The sequence below is a fragment of the Drosophila elegans genome, unplaced genomic scaffold, assembly GCF_018152505.1.
Source record: "Drosophila elegans isolate 14027-0461.03 unplaced genomic scaffold, ASM1815250v1 contig_814, whole genome shotgun sequence".
NCBI lineage: Eukaryota > Metazoa > Arthropoda > Insecta > Diptera > Drosophilidae > Drosophila > Drosophila elegans.
Window position 1 is genome coordinate 2,493,560 of NW_024546167.1, and position 20,136 is coordinate 2,513,695.

At 39.9% G+C, this 20,136-nt stretch overlaps 2 protein-coding genes across 3 annotated transcripts; one reads left to right on the forward strand and one right to left on the reverse strand.

Moving 5' to 3' along the window:
- Positions 1 to 504: 504 nt before the first annotated feature.
- Positions 505 to 7,425, forward strand: LOC108141899 (galactosylgalactosylxylosylprotein 3-beta-glucuronosyltransferase S). Of its 2 annotated transcripts, none has more exons than XM_017265511.2 (5): positions 505 to 1,541; positions 5,169 to 5,441; positions 5,501 to 5,763; positions 6,256 to 6,607; positions 6,666 to 7,425. In XM_017265511.2, the coding sequence occupies exons 1-5, from the start codon at positions 1,052 to 1,054 to the stop codon at positions 6,725 to 6,727; spliced, it is 1,440 nt and encodes a 479-aa protein (XP_017121000.1). In that variant the 5' UTR covers positions 505 to 1,051; the 3' UTR covers positions 6,728 to 7,425. The 2 variants fall into 2 exon arrangements, with proteins under 2 accessions (XP_017121000.1, XP_017121002.1); XM_017265513.2 differs by having other exon boundaries at positions 509 to 1,355.
- A 4,388-nt stretch (positions 7,426 to 11,813) lies between these two features.
- LOC108142137 (phospholipid-transporting ATPase ABCA3) lies at positions 11,814 to 19,616 on the reverse strand. The gene is made up of 10 exons (XM_017265833.2): positions 18,677 to 19,616; positions 18,459 to 18,602; positions 16,451 to 17,743; positions 15,925 to 16,304; positions 15,128 to 15,580; positions 14,300 to 14,640; positions 13,643 to 13,966; positions 13,032 to 13,374; positions 12,140 to 12,889; positions 11,814 to 12,086 (listed from the first exon to the last, which is right to left on the reverse strand). The coding sequence occupies exons 1-10, from the start codon at positions 19,544 to 19,546 to the stop codon at positions 11,906 to 11,908; spliced, it is 5,079 nt and encodes a 1,692-aa protein (XP_017121322.1). The 5' UTR covers positions 19,547 to 19,616; the 3' UTR covers positions 11,814 to 11,905.
- Between the last annotated feature and the right edge of the window lie 520 nt (positions 19,617 to 20,136).

Here is a 20,136-nt window from a genome sequence, read left to right on the forward strand (position 1 = left end):
ATATTTTTAGCGAAATAATATTCTATAAGATTCATTCGTTCAAATTGTTGCAGGCGCACATAAAAGTTGTGTTTTTGCAATGCCTGTTGCTGTACTGTGGCAGTGTGCGACGATGGTATATTGATATTTATGCTGCGGGTCCGCAGAACATATTAGGTAGCCCTGATTCATTCAGTAACATTCTTAAAAAATGTACTCTCCAAACTCCGAAGCCAAAAAAATGTATGCATATATTGCCTAAGTAATTCTTGTCATGAACTAAAAGAATACAAAAAAAAAGAAAACAAATTAAAAACTATTTAATGAAAAATCAAGCGTTTTTAGGTGTTAAATTTAATTTAAAAAAATTTTTTTCCAAATTAAGGTTTGTAACAGCGGTACCGCGCTTAGTCGAGACTCAAACCAAATGCAACCGTGCGTCAGCTGTGGTGGTGGTTGAGCGCTCTCTTTCTCATCGCCTCTTTCGGCCTGCTCGCGCGAATCGTCAGATTGTTTTATAAGTAGTAGTAGTACTGTCAAACGGTTTTTGTTTTCCTCGTCTCGTCAAATTCATTTTCACCGTTTCGCCGTTTGGACGCCCGCTCCGGGCTCGCTTGTACCGAAACAACAACTGGCGAAACCGTAAAGGCACAAAAAGCAATAAGCCCAGCGAGTGAGAAAGAGACGGGAGACGCGTGCGGATGTCGGGCAGAAAATAAGCAAATATTTTGTGTAATTTTTGGGTGTATCAGCGTGCTTCGAGTGCTTCCGATTCGCAATTCGCGACACTTTTGTGTCCAAGAGTTCGTTTATGAGGTGTTTTTTTTATAGCAACAAGCGACGCAAGCGAAACGAAAATAAAACAGAGCACCCAAAGTGCAGGAATGTCGAGGGAATTTGCATAATTTTCGGGTCGACCCAGCCAAAAGTTGTATAATACGCTTGCGAAAAGCAGGAGGTAGGCCCGGTTCACCACAAATGGCCGGGTTATGCCTCTCCGTTACCTCCAAATCCACCACCCCAGCTGAGAGCCCATCCATGACCCAGACCAGATCCCAAAATATTTCTCAAAATGTCTAGTGCCCACTACCAGGCACTCGAGCCGCAGACTTCGGACGAGGATAACGAGGACATCGAGCGGAGGCCGCATCAGAAGCATACCCGCTGCACCGCCGCCACCGCCGCCGCCCCACCACATCCCATGGTCAGGAAGGGCAGCGTGGGCGGGGGCAGACGCCGGTGTGTACTGCCCCTGGTGGGTGGCACCCTGTTCTTCATCGCCTTCTGCTACCTCACCCTCAGCGGGGACACTCGAATCGCCCTGGGATTGGGCGGTGCTTCCGAAGATTCGGAGGAGGCATCTCACCAGGGACTAGGTAAGCAGCTGTCCCGTTCCCCAGAATGCCTGTTGCGGTATACACGCCAAGCAAGACCAGAATTCCAGGGGTTCGGAAATATTTCAGTTCAAGAAACCGAAGTAGATAAATTCGATGTCGAGCTCAAACGTCAAACGACTAAGCCGAAAAAAGACCGAAAAAGGCATCATTTTAACCCAAAAACCCGTGAGTCACCATCCCCTCACTGACTCTGCTTGAGTTTATCCCATAGGAAGCGCAGCTGAGTGCATTTTCGAAACCGCTGGCCGAAAGTGAATTCGCCACCACTTTCACTTTTCATTTGGCCCACTGCCAATCAAAGCTCAGGTCACCCTACACTTTGTGAGGAATTTAAGTGCCCCCAATCCGTTTGTGGGCCAGAACTGTAAAAGTATTTTTTTTTTTTTTACTAATGATGCAGTTTCTAAACATATATTTTTAAATGAAAAGTTATTGGAAAAATAATATTGGTAGGACCAGTTTGTAAAAAAAATATGGGTCGTAAGTTATTTTCTATCCCCTATACTATTACTGAGAATAGTTTATATGTACCTTATATACCTTAAAAATTTGTTATATGGTTATTTTTTTTTCTGTACAAAAAGTTAACAACACATTGCATTATCGAAACAATAATGCAGACTATAAGAAAAACAGAAAACGTTTTCATTCGTTGATGCGTTTAAAAAATGATTGTAAAAAAACTAGTACCCATTATTTATGCAGGGCTCTAAGCATGACCTCCGTTTCTCCAATAACTTTTATTGTACCACTTTCATTTTTATTAACCATCCCAAAACTAAAGAGGGCTTCGTCAAGGCTTTCTAAGTCGCTGTGACAGCACCACCTCGATTCCGAATAATTTGCTTTGGTAATTATCGCGTGTAACTCGTCGGCTCGCCACCGTTGCCGTTCCGACTTTGACTACTGGTTAGCCTGCTGCCTTTTTTATTATTTAACTATAATTGGATCTATTTGGTAACAATTGTCTTTTACAACGCGACGTATAAATGAATGTAGCCACTATATCGATAGCCACCCACCCTCGCCTGCAGCGGCAATTACATTGCTTCGCCCGTTGGTCATTTTTTATTGCCGACAACGATAGCCGGAACAAGGTCGCCTTCGCAGGCAACTTGGCGTCTTCCTTTGATTGGCCCTACCAATGAATAATCTATATTGGACTCAAAGAAATCTTCACAGCTGTATAACATGACAAAGACATATCTAATCTAATCTAATCTAATTCTATATGCCAGTGATTTAAAAAATTAATTAAATTGTACAGAACATCACAAAACATTTGGTAAATATTTTCAAAACTTTGATGTTATTGAAAAATGATATGATAGAACGAAAACAAGACAATCATTATTCATGTAAAACACCCTATTAGCTGTCATCCATTAAAGCTTCGAATTTGATAGATTCGATTAAATATATATATATAGACCATTCGATACGGTGAGGCTTAAAAGATTACGTAATTGGCTTGGGAAAAACAGTGTAAAACATGAAAATAATTTCATTTTATTCTATAGACATGTGATCTATAGTCGAACAAGAGAACAAATCCGAGCTATGTGTGCGATTTGAGTGGCACCATTTGTCTAATTGCACTTTTCCCCACTACTTGCCAGCGCTTATAATAGACTCTAGATTTCGCATTGCCCCGTGCTCAAAAAAAAAAGCTTTTAGCAGTTTTTCTTATGAGGTACACAGACTTGATTGCCACTCATTTCGCAAACATAATTCACACATTTCCAGTACTTCTTATCAACGTTTTGAATTGGGATAGGAAGGCAAAGGTGCCCACACGTACATGGGTCTGGCAATCGCTTTTGTTGTCTCTGGTGCCAGACCTGAATATGAATATATTTATTACTCGTCATGCACTTTTATTCGGCTAATCTGTTTCGAGCCAATTTTAGTATCTTTTCAATTGCGCGTGTTGAGTGTTTGCTGTCTCTTTTTTCCCTCAACCCCCAAGCTATTGTTGCCCGAATTGGTTACATTTAACTCTGCACTTTGGAGCATGCTTCCTCGGTAACTTATTTGCCCTTAAATGTCACACAAATATTTACATTTTGTGAATTGCCCCCTATAAATGCAAAGTCATTCAACAAGCGTGCCATGAAACACATGTCGAAAGTAATGTGTTTTCAATACATTTGGTTTTGTGGTTCCAATATCTTGCTTTATCGCTTTCCATATGCAACAGGTGCTTCAGATAAGAAAATGTTGTTGGATAAGAAGTCGAAAGACAACGTTAAAGTAAACATTTGGCCATAACTATTGCAACAGATTAGCTGATTATATGAGGTTAATATTTAAACATCTCAAGTTATATGTTTATCTTATAAATAAATCTTATCAGTGTCGTGCTCTGTGTTTCAACAAGAGCTGTGCTTCAAAAAGAGGTTTGGGTATCTTATAAATAAATCTTATCAGTGGCGTGCGCTGAGTTTCGACAGGAGCTTGCTTAAACAAGACTGCTACAACTTAAATATTATGTGCCAAATAAACTTGAAATACATATATATATTATTTTTTGTAGACACATAATATATGAGTATGTAAAAAATGTATTGTACCCACTGTTCAATTTCAGCGTATAAATAAGGAGTGAATGAAACTGATAAAGGTGAACCGTAAAACAATTGGTGACTAACCTCTATCGGAGCTCAGATGTCTGGGGAATTCTCAATTGACTGCAATCAGACCACAGTACTTATCAAGATATGAGACATAATTAACGATTGAGTTGTACATGAGGGTGTGATTATTCCCAGATTGCTGTCGAACCCCGTCGATAAGTGCTTGGTTTATCGGTCGGGTTTTGAACTGGAAATAGGTCGGATGGGATGGACTCACCTGAGTGCAAACAAAACACACTGTTGGGGAGAGCCCCACTATCAGGTTTATATCAGGCAAACTTAATGTTCATTAGGTCGTCGATGGTGCAAGGGGAACGAATTCGTAAATATTCGTCATCTGTAATGCCCGTAAGGCATTTAGTTATTTGTTGTGGGTGATCGATACCGTCTTTGTGGTGCGGCACTTGGTCTTTGGGCATTGACATTATGGATTTCCATAGGTTTAGGGTTAAATTTGCCTTATCTTTATTTAATAACTAGTTAGGGAATACTTTCGCCAGCCCCCTTTTTTATTATTTATTACTAATGATTCCTGAGGGAACGTCAGTTCTGCTTTTAGTATTTTTCTGCCTTTCATGTTCGTTTCCGGTTATCAGACATATATATCGGAAATTGGGGTTTCCCCCAATTGCGTGCCTTTCGCTTTTCGTTTTGGATTAATTGTGAGGTCTTCTAAAGGCATTGGCGCACGCAGTCGATCCAAACACATTAACGCTTTGATAGCAGGCGAAAGATTTCCAACACGGATTAATCCATTAGACATATTAGCTGGGCTATCTTCGATTTAACGACTGATCTCTAAAATATATGCATAAAGCAAACGTACTTAGCTCTTCAGATTGTTTGAACAGTGACTGGCACTTTATCTTAACGATTTTAAGTCTCCAAAAGTAAATTGTTCGTTGGCAAACACCTAAGAGACACCGATTAGCACATTTTAAGTAGTTGATATTGTTTATCATCGCATTGTCATCACGGCACTTAGGCACGTACTTAAGGCTGGCTGCCTCAACTCGGGCCAGAGGTCCAATGTGTTGAGCTATTTCAGTAATTGAGAATTCAGACTAAATCATAAAAAATCGCGTCGACAGTTAGAGGAATTTTAAACGTAATTGACCCATTGTAACCATATAACTCTCGTCTCTCTCATCCACAGATAGTATGAATTTCCGGCCACTCAATGAAAGTCTCCATGTGTGCAGCGAAAATTTTGAGGATCACCGGCAGTTTATGCAGGATAAACCCCGTTCTGATTACGGACAGTTGCCCGTAATATATTTTGTTACCCCAACGTATCCGCGCCGCGAGCAGATCCCAGAACTAACGCGTCTGGCGCACACGTTGCTCCATGTGCCGCGACTGCACTGGCTGGTGGCCGATGATCAGGAGAAATGCAACGGGTATATGGACACCCTGCTCAACCGATTTGGTAACTATTTAATTATTTTAAATGTGAGAATTAATAACTAACTGATGTGTAAATTATAGGTATTCCGTATACTCACATGGTGAGCCCGATGCCAAGCAAGTTCCGGAATGAAAAACCCGCCCCACGAGGCGTGGCAAATCGCAGGGCCGCTTTGCAGTGGCTGCGGCAGCACAATCTCACCAACGGAATACTATACTTCGGGGATGACGATAACACATACGACCTTCGACTATTCACAGAAATACGGAAAACGCAAAGGGTTTCCATGTTTCCCGTCGGTCTGATTGCCGATTACGGAGTCAGCGGGCCAGTAGTGCGAAAAGTGAGTTCTCGAATAAATATCAAATCAGTTTTTGCAATCCGAGATAGACAACTTAAAATCGAATAACCAAATACACAATTTTTATGTATTGAATATATCTGCAAAATTAAAATAAAATCGGTTTAGTAGTTTTCAAGTAATTTTGGTCGCAAATTTCAAAAGGTCATATAAAAAAGAACGTGACTAGTTCAACAGATTTATATTTTTCAAAGCTCATGTTGTAATATATAATTAATCTTACAAAATTTAAAGAAACTTGTTACTATTTCTTAAAAAAAATTAAATAAAAATTAGTTTTCTGTACAAAATATTCAATATATTCAATATTCAAGTACCACAAAAATGGATATTATTGAAAAATAATGCAGATACGAATAAAAATGAAAACCTATAGATTTGTTTATGCATATTAAGTGTCTTTGATTACTTCGGTTGATATGGAACTGAATTTTTTCTTTCGAAATTGAAACTAATATTTTGTATCTTTTTCAGGGCAAAGTTGTGGCCTTTCTCGACTCCTGGGTGGCAGGTCGACGCTGGCCCGTTGACATGGCCGGGTTCGCCGTGAGCCTGGAGTATATGGCGCAGTATCCCTATGTAAATATGCCGTACAAGCCCGGCTATGAGGAGGATCTCTTTCTGCGCAGCATCGGTCTGAAAATGGATCAGATCGAACCGCGTGGTAACAACTGCACTGAGATTCTTGTCTGGCACACACAAACAAAGTCAAAGAAGATTGGCATGGTCCGATTAGAAAGTAAATATTTGGACGACCGCTCCAACCTGGGCGCCCTGCTCCTCAATCTAAAACTAATGGGCGTGGCAGGTACAACGGAAAATGAAGGTGCGATATGAAAACTATAATTATTCACATATTGTTAATAACAATTTTGAACTTTTAGGACGCAATGCACTGATCAGCAAGAATGGAAGGGAGAAGTCGCACTCTGCCATCCTGAGCTGAGTCCCAGGATCCAACATCCGGAGAAGAGCCCGAATAATACTCATAGATTTATAAAGCTAAATGTATTATATTTCTATAACAAACCCGTTCTCGAATCTTTTGTAGTGTATCCCATTTAATTTTCGTGCTTTAGTTATCAGTCGTTTTTGTACTGCACATAATATTGATATTTATTTTTACGATTTGCGGGGTTCTGCCTCTCTGTTCTAGGTTCTCATTATATGTAGTGTTAATAAAAATGATAAATGTATTGTTAATTAGTTGTAGATAAGTTCGTTCGTGATAGCAGGATAGATAAAAACAGGGATGGCCACAAATATAGCTTCAGGACTCATTTTAATATATCGTCATCGCTACCAGTAGGTTGTAAAGGCAGCGTTAAAAGTCGGTGAATACTTACATATTATACGTTCTAATTTGCTAAGCAAAAAAAGGCTATTCTTTTTAAGCCATTGGGCTTGTTTTAGTTGTTGATCACACCTCATCGACTTGCAACACATATCATAAAGCTTGAATTGACTTACTTAGGTTTTAAAAAACCCTATAAAGCTAGCGGTTTAGTAATGGGCAATAAGAATGAAAGACCTATTTAACTTTTAGTAGAAAGCTAATTTGTACGTATAAATGTAGCCTGTAAACCAGTCAATAAGATTCTGAGCCATAATAAGAAAGAAATAAATGCTAGTTTTATAAATCTATCTCCAAAATAAAAATTACGATTGTTACTCACTCATTGGGCGATACATTATCAACTCAAGTTCCCTGGACAAGGATTCTGTTAAGAGTGTGAGGTAAGTGTTTTAAAAATGAATTTATAATGAAGTAGCTGCAACATCCTGCTCTACTTTGTACGAGAAGTGTCAACAGAATGGCAGGACACAATATAGCAAACAATACTTTTCAATTAACTTTGCGTTCCTTAGTCATCCGCGTCCGCATCCTTATCCTTCCACATCCAGCTCAATCTTCCACCATGCACTAGTTTTCTTTGAATGCTCGACAGCATTTCGTGCTGGCTGCAAAAGTCGAACGCTAAGAAAAAGTAAATCACCGGGAACCGAGAAAGAAAGAAAAGGTTAAGTGTCTTCAATACCCTACAATTTTATCAATGACAGCAAAAAACATATTAAAATAAAAATATTTGGTGGGATTAATACTTTGTTTAGTATAGATTTAAATATACCTTAATATGGTAAAAGGAAATTTAAACATTTTTATGATTAAAAAAATAAAAATATTTAGTGTGATAATACTTTGTTTAATTTAAATTTAAGTATACCTGAATATGATAAAAAGAAATTTAAAGATTTTAATATTAAATTTAGTTTATCAATTAATAAGATTTTTAATAATAATAATAACAGCAGATAATAAACGGCATATAGATATTGTTTTAAAACAAATTTTAAATAACGGAAGAGTCTGGAAAACTCCTTTTAATTCTTTTAAGGAACCTGCTAGTGGCACTCTCCCAACTCGTGTCTAGCTTTATTCCTACCATTTGACTATCAGCGGAGCAGGTGAAACTGAAAACTGGGTCTCGAAACGGTGTGCCTGAGTCATTGCTGCTGGGAATGGCACGAACGTGTTGCATATGCATCTTCTTCAGGGCGAAGTTATGAGCCAAAGTTTCTTTCCAGGACGAGAAAAAGGAGTTGTGTGCTACGTGTGAATGGGTCTCCTTGCAATTGGGGGCAAATAAATAGTGGAGCCAGGGAACTTTTGTGCGCTTCACCGGAAATTTGTTTGGCAGGAAAATTGCTTTAAAGTGTCACGAGGCGGGTGGCATCCATTAATACTCGAGTGGCACTCCCTGGGTGGCTCTTTACTGAGAGTCCCGTAGAAGGTGGCAAATCGGAAACAGCTTAGCAACGGGATGGCCTGTGACCTGTGGCTTGTGGCTTGTGTCACCTCCTGTCCGTTATGACCAGGACCTCGCCCTGGTCCTGGCCCAAACGGCGATGGCCCGCATTAAACCATTAAAGCTAATTAAACCCAGTGGCCCTGGAGCCCAGACTAACGCCATCCATCCACTCCCTTCATCGCCGAAAACCCTTTCCCATCCCAAGTCGGCTGACGAACGCTTTATTAAACGCAGTCGCTTCTGCTGCCATCGCCGTAATGAGTGCGGCTGCCAGCAGACAACTTGATGAGGTTGCGATTGATGTTGCAAATGAAGCTGCTGCCAGCCATGAGCAGCCAAGGGAGCAGGATGTCGTGGCTTGTTACACTTTGTGCACCACTATTTTTTACACTCCCGAAAAAAGGGAACGCCAAAATTTGTGCAGTAGTATTTGCCCAAATACTACAAGTTTTCGTTTCATTTTCGAAATCAGCTTAAAGCTGTTGAAGTATATTGGTTCAAAACTTACGGTTAACTTTACAAATTAATTGTTTTTGTCTAAAAATTAAAATTTTTATTTAATTTTAGCTAAATTTAGCCACAGATTAATGAACTAAATTTATAAACAGTTTCCTATCATAAATTATGAACCTAAGAAATCTTCTCCTGTTTCCACAAATTGCACATTTTGCAAAATAAAATCAGATTAAAATAGTTCATGTAATTACATAATATGGATTCTTATTTTCTAAGGTTAGATTTTAAATAAATTATCAGTTTTCTCACTGCATGAGCACTGATTATGTGCCACTTAAGCTTCAAACGCAAGCGGACACCAGAAAGGCGGAGGATTGGTTTCCTGTGTTTTTGCTACAGATTGGATGCCACTTAGTGTCGCTACAGTAAGAGCTGCAAAAGGGTAAAGAATCGGGCCGGAAATAGGAATCTGAAAGTGTTTCCGCCGCAGATCCGATCCAGGCCGTATCAACCCACGCAAACCTTGACTTTAACTGGCACAATTTTATTCACTCTAATCAAAAACTATCGTGGAATTCGGTAACGATAACCGATGAAGGCTGCCGTACTGATCTGCCAAGGAGGGATCGCCTTAGATTGCATCTTCGGACGGAACGACTTGCTCAATTCATGGGGATTCATCCACCGATGGCGACTTGTCCTCAGACAAGCAGGAGCTGTTGATTGATTGGGCTGAATCCTGAGCCAACTTGGGATTTGGGTAGCCGAACGACAATGGCTTTCTGAACTGGACGTCAGGGATACACCGGGTTTCTCAATGTTCACTGGACTTTTGAGCGAAGGAAGTGTTCTACTACCTAGTGTCTCATCAGCCGAATCTCCGTTCATAAGAAGTTTGTCTTCATAGCCATATTGATCATACATTTTTTATGGAATCGTGATAACCACCGAACTACTAACCGGTAAAACTTTAAATTTCTTCACTTAACAATTTATAAACACAGAGCAATTTTAAAAGTTTGTAATGTAGTCGACTAAAAGAAATTAAATGAGTTACTTTTCAAAGGATAGTCTTTTTTTTACAGAAAGTACAAATTTGAAACTTTTGTTTATTTTTGCCTTGCTAATGTGTAATGTAATATATATATATATATTATATATAATATATATATATTATATTATTATTATAATTATATTATATATATATATATTAATATATATATATATATTTTTTGGCAGAGCGTATACACAATTTCATAATTAAACTATAACTTCGTGAAAATTAAACTCGCAAACCATTAAAAAAATAGTTTTTTTTAACCTTTGTTGTATAATTATATTACCTTAATACTACTCAAATTGTGTACCTTTTACCTTTTTTGTACCAAAAAACCTAGATCCAAAAAAACTAGTACATTTCCCAACACTTCAAACAAATGACAATATGATAAAACATAAATAAGAGTTCCTAATCAATTTAGAGCAATACATTGATATCGATTAACCGCAATACAATAATCGACATTTGATTTACACTTGTTGTTGGCTTTTCTCGACTGATGATTTAGGAGAATGCAAACCAATTACTGTTATTTTCAGACCGCCCATTACCAATCGAATGTCAATTACCAGGGCAACCACGCCCGCTGCTCGACCTCGTCCCCTTCCCTTTCCCTTTCCCTTTCCTTTTCCGGTTTCGCCCACCCTGGTGCATGGCTAACAAGTTAATTTCACAATGTTTGCGGCTTGAGTGCGAACAAACAAATTGCGTGGCATTTCCGCCTCCCAGGGGGCTTTGAGTGGCGACAGCAAAGAGACCAACAAATCAATTTTCCATTCGGGGGTGGTAGTGGTAAGCAGGGCCCTAAACAACCGCCAATCAAAACACACAGACATACACGCAGCACTCGCATCCAAAATTGACTATTGATTGTGTGTAAATTATTATTACTAATACGACATGTGGTCAGCGGTCATAGCAGTTAATGAAGAGCGTACGAGCGAGGGAAGTTTTCATCGCAAGAGAATTAAGATAGGAGTCAAGTTTAAAAGGTAGTTAACAGTAGGGCTCTAAACCAATGCGCAGTTGAATTACTCCGAACCTGAGTGGTTAAAATTTTTTTTACCTTTTACCTCGTTAGGAGGTTTTTTTGTTTGGTTATAATATAGTGTTCTTCTACAAAAAGAATTCAATATACTGTACAATGTACAAAACACAGTGCAATATACTAAACGATAAAAACTTGGCCAATTTTATTTCAATAATTTGATCATTTTGTTTCCAGCTGTCTACCTATACAGTGGTATTTCCAGTAATGCTATAGACGACTCTGCATTCGGAATGCTTAAGAAATCCTATCTTTTTACATATTTATCCTTATCACTGTATACGACCGTTCACGTAGTGACAATAAGCACAAGTATGCACAAGAAGACAACTATATATAAGTCGCAATATTAAAAATCACCACAGAAAAGTCCGACGATTTTAAAAGTTTGTGCATACTAAAACTTTTAGAAAGCCAATTAATTCAAGAGAATGCCGGGGTAAAAGTGAAAACTATTCCGACCGACTTAATCTAATTTTTTGATTATAGTACTACGTATGTTAATTTCGATGTACTTAGACCGGCTTACCAAAGCATTTAAATTAGTCTCTTCGATACATAGGAGAGTTTACAAATTAATGTAAGCTCTGGTTTTAGAATTTAAGAGGGGGAATATAAAGGAGTAGGAACTATTTTGATAACTCAAAAGACTCTTAATATATTTAAACACAATACTAAGAAAGTGTAGAAAAAGGAAACTAAACAGTTAAAACAGATAAGCTAAACAGTTACTTCCGATGACTAAATTATTCATTGGTTTTCGAGAAAATATTCAATGCCATAGATCTGGGTGCCTGTGCGCATATTGCGCGTTATGAAATAGTCCTCGATGTTCATTTCGAAGGCATCTTTGCGCAGTGTAAAAAATATTTCCGAGAATGTGGTGGTGCCCAACGGCATGTGGAACACCATTGAGTCCTCCCTTTCGGCACTGAAAAATAAAACATTATCATGAATATTCACACCATCTGATGATAAACTCACTAGAGCGTGGCCTCGCGGAACTTGATCCCCATAAAGGCGCTGAACTTTTTGTTCGGCGACATGGGGAAGTGATTGATGAGGTTCCAGGTGGTCCGAGACATGCTGACATTGGGATTGACCTTGCGCTTGAATCGCACCTCCACTTGGTAGCCATCCTTGTAGCTCGCGTTTTCGCCATCTGCATCACCGAGCATCCAAAGCTGGCCGTCCTTGAGCTTCGGTGTCCGCGTGCACATTCGCTCGGAGTCCATACTGGACAGCGTGGTGAACAGAAAACTGGAGCCGATCGACTGCATGGTGGTGGTCATCATCAGCATGATTTGTTTGCCGGTGGGATCCATTCCAGCTGGCACCCCGTCCACGCAGATGAGATCCGGGGATCCCATCACGGCGTAGGCAAAGTAGAATCGCCGGATCTGTCCGCTGGTGCACATGCGCACCGATCGATTCCAGCACTGCTCGAGTCCCAGCAACCGGAGCAGCGATTCCGACAGCTCCCGGGCCATCCGGTGCTTGTGTCCCTGGATCAAGCCATGGATGTAGAGCAGCTCCCGGGGCGTGAACTCCGCCGGAAGGCTGTCCTTCTGCGGGCAGAAGCCCACCATTCGGTAGCACTTCAGTCGGTTGCGATGCACCGAATGGCCTTGGATCCAGATCTGTCCACTCTTTAGCTTCGCCTCGCTCACCAGCAGTCTTAGCAGCGTCGACTTGCCGGAGTTGTTCGATCCATAGATGCTAACGCACTCGGACCTAAGTTTAAATTGTGTTAAATAATATTTGATCATGAGAAGCCGAAGAACTTGCGTTCCCTCAGGAATCAGCTTTTAAATAATAGTAGTGGTAGTTTGGTTTTTCTTTTCGGTTTTATTTATAGCTGTCAATTAATACTCACTTTTCCACAGAAAAGTCCAGGTCCTTGAGCACTTTGTTACGGCGATTATTGTAGACAATACCAATTCCGACGGCTGCCATTTTACCGCGCTCCTGCTCCGTTAGATTATCGGCTCTGAATCGTTTAGCGGAGTTCGCGGTATCCAAGGTATTTTCAGAGACCAGGTCGTCTTCTCGGTTGTTATCCGCCGGACTGGCCGTCTTCGCAGAGCGACAGTAGCCAAATCCCACGATCGAGTGAAACTCCTTGATAAAAAGTACAACTCCCAGCACAAGGTTAAGTACCGTCATCACAGTGAGCTCCCAATAGATACCCGATTCGGGAGTGCTGCAGTCCGAACAATCTGCAGATTTTTAAGTAATTAGAGTACTATCTTTAGCCAGAGAGCAATCAAAATAAAATATTTTAAACTTTTGAAATAAATATAAAATCTTTTCATATTGGAAAAAATTGAATTTAAAAACCAATTATGAATATGAAAATATTTTAAAATAAATTCAACAGTAATATAAATAACAAATATTTCGTTTAAAATTTTAAATTGCTTTAAATAGTTTGGAAATTTTAAAAAATATTTTATTTCGATTGCAGTTTATGGACTTGAACTCAACAGCAGCAATTGGGGATGCTCTTGCACTTAAAGATCTCGACGGAGGTGAAGTTCACTATGGGATCCGTACAGATTAGCTTGAACTCGTAGATCACTAAAAGTTTGCATATTATTACGGCCACCGAATACATAATCAAAAAGCTCGGCTCGAGAGTCATATTTTCGATACCAGTTCTATATAATTGGGAGAAGACGACGAGGCCTAGGCTGTTAATCCCGCAAAGCCACATAAAGCCATAGCAGGGGTTCCGGAAGATGCTCGATATTAAGTAAGCGAGCAGGATCACCCAAATTCCAGCCAGTATTAAAGTGATCAATATGAAGACTGTGAATAATTAAAGAAAAAAAAGAAGGAATAAATAAATATTGACATTAATTTTATAATAAATAATAAATAATAATAACACACAGATACTTTAATGTGATCAATATGAAAACTGAATAATTGAAGATAAAAAATAAGGAATAAATAAATATAGAGATTAGTTTTCTAATGTGGTTTTTATACCACAGATATTTACAAAGAAATATCTTGTAAACATGTGTACTAGCACTGAAACTGAATTACATTATCCTATGTATTTGGAAGTTATTTTAAAACTAATTCCCATTATATACCCATTAAAAAATTTCCTTAAAACAAGGTAAGACAAATCACCGTATAGCATTACGTAGTGGTGGGGACTCTTGTAGATGGCCACCAAACCCACTACGCCCACGCTGAAGAGGAGCAGGAAGAAGGCATCATATAGCGCAGTGAACACCCAGTAGCTGGAAAAACTTGCTCCGGCCAAAAATTGTTGCTTTTTCATGAAGCTGGCACGCTCGCTGATCAGGAAAATCACAAACGCCGGCCATATAAAGATCATGACGAAGCAAATGCTGAAGGCCAAGGAACCACCGAAATTGTTGGTGTTCGGTGGATAGGTGTTGATGTTCGTCTGGAATGGCAGCGGCTCCAGGGTCACATCGATGGTCGCCTCCTCGTCAAATAAGTGTCTGCAATTTATATGTTAAGCCATTAAATGTAAGAGTCAACACATTTTTAGGTGAGATTTGGAGTATATAATCTTCAAATCTATCAGAGTATTTGCATTAATAAAATGAAGCGCAAGATATGCCTAATGGTTTTAGCTTTTTATTTTTAAATTTTTCCGTCTGTGTATATTTTTTTAAAATTTTTCTAAATCGGTAGCAAACAGTCTCTATTAATTGCACAAATTTTTTTACATTTTTTAAATTGCCTTGGACAGCTATTTCGTGTGTGTTACACTTTCATTTTTATTTTTAAGTATGGAAAATTTTAGTTTTAAATTGAAAATAAATTAGACTTCTAATTTTTGTTAATTGTTGATTTAGTTTATTTTAAGTATGTTTATATTTTGAAAAACAAATATTTTAATGTTTAATTTTACTATGGGGTTTTTCTCTAGAACAGTACTCTGGTTGACCCTCAAAAGCTACTTAACAAATCAGTTGAACCCACCTGGCCACCGCATTGTGGACGGCATTTAAGGCATAGGGCGCAGAGTGCAGGGGTATATTGTTGAACCAGGCGGTAACCGTGCCCTTGTCAAAGGTGGCCCCGAATATATAGCGAAAGTTGACGTTTCTGGTGAACTCGTTTTGGTGCAACAGGGCGTATTTACCGCGTCGGTTCCTCGTCAACATCGTCACATGGGCATCGTACCAGTAGAGCAGTTCCGTGTAGAAGGCGTGCATGTCCTTGGCGTTGTCGTCATCGGAGAAGAGCTCCACGAAGGCATGGACGGTTTGCAACTGGCTGAGGTTGAAGGTCAGTGGCACCAGCTGATAGTTCTTGCCGTACATGAAAACGCTGGAAAAAGTGCATACCCCAGCCAGAGCAATGGCCAACAACTCGAAGACTACAACCATCCAATGCCGGAAGGCCGCGATCCATCGCTTGTAGAACATAGCCCTGACATTAGGTAATATATATTAAAGCTGAACACAATATTTAATCGAAATCGATATCAACTACGATAAGGTTTAGCTGGCAAGTCGGCAGGTAATTTCATTTGTTTTTATTGCTATAGAAGTATTTGAACCTTTTTACTAGAATTGCAAAACATTTCAAACAAAGTTAAAAAAAAAATAGTTAATGGTGCTGTTGTCGTAAAACATCGTAAAAATATTCAAGAATTTAATAGTGTGGTTGTATTTTAAATTATAGGAAAAAGCTATTTTAAAGACAGTATAAATAGATTATCACTAGTGCTGTAATATCGAAGAGTATGTATATATATATATATTTGTCCAAACCTGAAATGTAGCAGACCCAATCTCCAGCCCTTCGCACGACCCTTTTCCCTGGCCTCCGCCAATGTGGCAAAATACTCCTCCAGCAGCACCAGGGTATTCTCCTGCGACTGATTGCCGCCCACCTGGTCGTTATCCTCGCATCCAAATCGCAGGAAGATCTCCTCCATCGAAGTGTCCCGTATACGAAAACTGAGCACCCCCAAGCGCTCCAAATTCTGCTCCAGATCGTCAATCAGCATCGGGAACTGATCCTCGTACTTGTTTTCCAGCACGAAAGTGACTTTGTACCCAATGTCCCTCTCAACGCTCATGTTGGGCATATAGCTATTCATCATATCAAACAGTTCCTTAACATTACAATTCTTGGCCTTTACGCAGGTCTATAAAAAATATTTTAAGGAGTTAGTAACTAAAATTGATGTTGATTGATTCTTGGGCTGAAAGGAATGTATGCTGAAAACTGTTAAACTTATGAACTTATTTAACTAATGTTAAAAGATTATTATCATTAGTATCAATTCCTTACCAATCGATAGCCATGTCCGTACATATTTTTTAAAAATGGTCTTGTGCCCGTGCACTTGAGTTCTCCATTCGACATAACGGCCATCCGATCGGCAATATTTTCGGCCAACGTCGGCATATTGGAGACTACGATAATGGTGCGCTTCGACTTCTCTTCGTTGATCAGGTCCCAAATCAGCGACTGTGAGTGCTTGTCCAGGTCGGAGTGTATGTCATCTATGAGGATTATGGGACTATTGCCCACGAAGGCACAACAAATGCTGACAAAGCACAGATCGCGTTCGGAGAGATTGCGGATTCGCTTTCCTTTCAAATTTTCCATTCGCAAGACGTTGAGAAAATAGTTTGCCTGTCCATCGATTTCGATTGAGTTATGCAAGCCCTTCACCCGGCAAATAAATCGCACATAATCAAGGACTGTGAGGCCGGTCAAAAGCATTTCGTGTCCAAGTGCGATGCCCAGTTCCATAGAGGCTGCCTTCCTTTCGGTCTGTATGTTGAAGGTGGATATCATCACAGTGCCGCGACTGGGCTCTACCAAGCCAGCCAGAATTTTGAGCAGTGTACTCTTGCCACAGCCATTGTGGCCCATCAGCACGGTGACCTCGTTCTCGTAGACATTCCACGTGAAAAGATTCAAGGCCGGACGATCTTTGGTCCCAAAACGCTTGCAAAGCTTCTTGATCTTCAGCTTGAAGCGCCGATGGGAGGGTTCCACTTCGTAGATTTTGGTGGAATTAACTCCAATGGCCTGACCCTGATTCGTGAAGCTATCCGCCCGATCATGATACGGATCCTCATGCACACTAGCCACCGGATTTGGTTTCTTCATTTTCTTGCCGGACTGGTTGAGGCCGCGCCACGTGTCCACATACAGTCCAATGGCACAGTAAATCAATGAGGTCAGCATGAAGATCCAGGTGCTCGAGGCCACCGTCACGGAACTGTCATGGTAGTGCAGAATATAGCCAGAATCGGCCCAAGTAACATTATATATCGACTCCCGTTCAATAAGACATTCGAAAGCCAGAGTTAGCACGACATTCGGCAGCACATACGACACATAGCGGAGGGTTAGAAAAGTGCCACCCGGGGCATTCCAAAGCATAAAAGTGGGCACATAGGACACCACCCACATGATAGTTATCACCCGAACGGCGTTGAGAGCGTTTCGGAAGAACGACGCCACCAATAAGGCAAATGAAATTGAGGCGGAGCTGTAGCAGAATAGCACTAAAATCAATATGTACCAAGGTGTTTGGGTCAACACCCCGTGCTCCTGGTCCCAGCGGATCTATGAAGTGACGGAAGTTACCATAAAATTCTATAATTGCTTAATAGAATCTCACATTTCAGAATTGGATGGAAGAAATGTTTAAGTTCATGAGCTCTTACAGAACTAACCGTTAAGATAATATATAAAGAGAACTCAATAACTCAAAATGGTTCATTTTAAACTGTTTAATATGTTAAACACCAATTGCAATGGCTTACAAATTTAAGGCCTAGTTGCATTATTTGTTGAAAATACGCGTTCGTTGCCCCATTCAAGTTCAAAAAATACATATTTTTTATTATATATAAAAAAAAATATTTTTGCGTAGGTATAAAAAAATGTTAATGTTTTATAAGGACTTTCGAACAAGATTTGTTGTGTTGGGCCGGTCGTTAGACAGAACAATGATTATTTCTAATAGTACGCTTATAAATCGCTTTACTTCGAAATCCTTAAAAAACCGATTCAATAAATACATAAATCTTCCGCTGTACACAAACTTATTATATGCCAGCATTCGTAAAAAATGTTTTTTAGGCAGAAAAACATATGTTCAGTGCGAATTGCAATTGATAACCAACAATAAAGGGTTCTAATAGTCAAAAAACTCCTGATTTTCTGTGACAGAAAAATATAATTTATAATAAGAACATACGCTTATACCAATATATATATTGTATGTAAAACTACCTTGGATTGAGAGATTATGATAAAAAAAATTAATGAAACCTACCTTTAAAAGCAATGCGACAATTAGCGAGCTAAGCATCATTAACACCACACCCTTGATATACCAGCAAACAAAGTGTATAAGATTGCCAATGTTCATGTTGATCAGAAACTGGCGAAGTTGCGTTTGCTTTTCATTTACCACTTGCTGGAAAAACAATTCAAAAGAAAAACGATAATTTCAAATGAATGAAAAGCAAGAGCTTGCGGTACTTGGCTTACCCAAACAAAAAGCTGGATGGGAAAAAGGAAGCCGATGATGACCATAAAAGCCATGCCGTAGTCGAGATTGTACATGAGGGGATCCTGAGCGCGCCCGGTGACGGGGAAGCGTCTCAAAAGGATAGTGGGCGGTGATTTGTGGCTGGCCAAGTCCAGGAAGGCTTCGCTGACCGTTTTCTGGAGCCGAATGAAACCCTCGCGAACGTAGCCCACGAATCCGCCCTCGTACGGCTGATTGAGGCGGATAAGCAGGAAGGTGTGCGGATCGTCCTTGTACATGGTCATCCAGTTGGCCATCAAAAAGTCACCGTCCAACAGTCTCAGTTCGCTGGGCAAAATAATGGTGTAGTTGAGAACTGGCTGAATATGGCTATTCGGCCACTGGGATTCCTCCATAAAGACCCATTCCTCCTTGAACGAATCGCTGAAGCAGAGGCCTGCAAATAGGTTTAGCTCGACCATCGCCTCGCGCAGCTTGTCGCAGTCTTCGAAACTCAACATGGACATCGGTTCGATTTCTGTCTTGACTTTTGTCATCATGGCTTTGAAAACATTATTTCTTTCCGGGGCCCAGCCAATAACTAGATGCGGTGTGAACGGATTCCCCTTCACATTAAACCGATCGGCAAATTTTCGCGCCCTTTCCAACTTTTCAACCAATTCTGCCCAACTGCGATCCAGATCGATTGGCTCGTACACCTTATCGGATCGGGGATCCACTGGCACCAGGAATCGCATCGTCACCGCCACAACGGTAAATAATGGGGGCAAAAGCACTATGAATAGAAGCTCCAACGGGCTGGCCAGCTGCAACTTTTGGTTCTTCCAGTTCATCAGTATAAACTTGCGTATATAATCGCGCACCGTCATTGTTTCAGATTTCAAATATTGTTAGTTTTAGTTAGTTTTGCCTTTAATGAACACAGGCTACTGTGATTCAATTTGTCATTCGAAAGTTTGACACTGAATAGCTACTTATTAAGTAGTTTTAGTTGTTATAGGAGAAAATTAAAAGGTAAGATATGTAACATATAGAACGAAGAGTTTCGGAGCCTATAAACTATATATTATTATTGATCAGTCTGATTTCAAATTGACATTGTTTTTAGTAATTTCAATGAGAACCTTCCCTTAACAACAATTCCTTAAGAGGAGCTAATATTTTTTTTTTCGACAACCTTTTTGTCAGCCCTCGTTTAACCAACCGATACCCAATTAAATGCATAACCCAAACACAGGCGTGTTGACCAAATGTGCTTACATTTGCATAGTGCGAGTGTGTGTGTGTGTTCAGTGGCAAGGGTCAGCCCTGAACGTTAATGCAATAATAAATTTTATTTATACCTACATGCATGCACACACACGCACCATGCACTCATATATATGGTACACACAAAAACTAATTACACGCCACAATGATTACATTTTACAGCGCCATCGAGCTTTTGTTGAGCAACTAC

Excerpts from the sequence above, each read along its gene's own strand:
- LOC108141899 (XM_017265511.2), top strand. The coding sequence starts at position 1,052 with ATGTCTAGTGCCCACTACCAGGCACTCGAGCCGCAGACTTCGGACGAG. Across the intron at positions 5,442-5,500 it reads CACCCTGCTCAACCGATTTG|GTATTCCGTATACTCACATG; the intron begins GTAACTATTTAA and ends TGTAAATTATAG. Across the intron at positions 6,608-6,665 it reads AGGTACAACGGAAAATGAAG|GACGCAATGCACTGATCAGC; the intron begins GTGCGATATGAA and ends TTGAACTTTTAG.
- LOC108142137 (XM_017265833.2), bottom strand. The coding sequence starts at position 19,546 with ATGACGGTGCGCGATTATATACGCAAGTTTATACTGATGAACTGGAAG. Across the intron at positions 17,744-18,458 it reads TTGTCGCATTGCTTTTAAAG|ATCCGCTGGGACCAGGAGCA; the intron begins GTAGGTTTCATT and ends GTCACTTCATAG. Across the intron at positions 13,375-13,642 it reads GAGCATCCCCAATTGCTGCT|ATTGTTCGGACTGCAGCACT; the intron begins GTTGAGTTCAAG and ends AAAAATCTGCAG.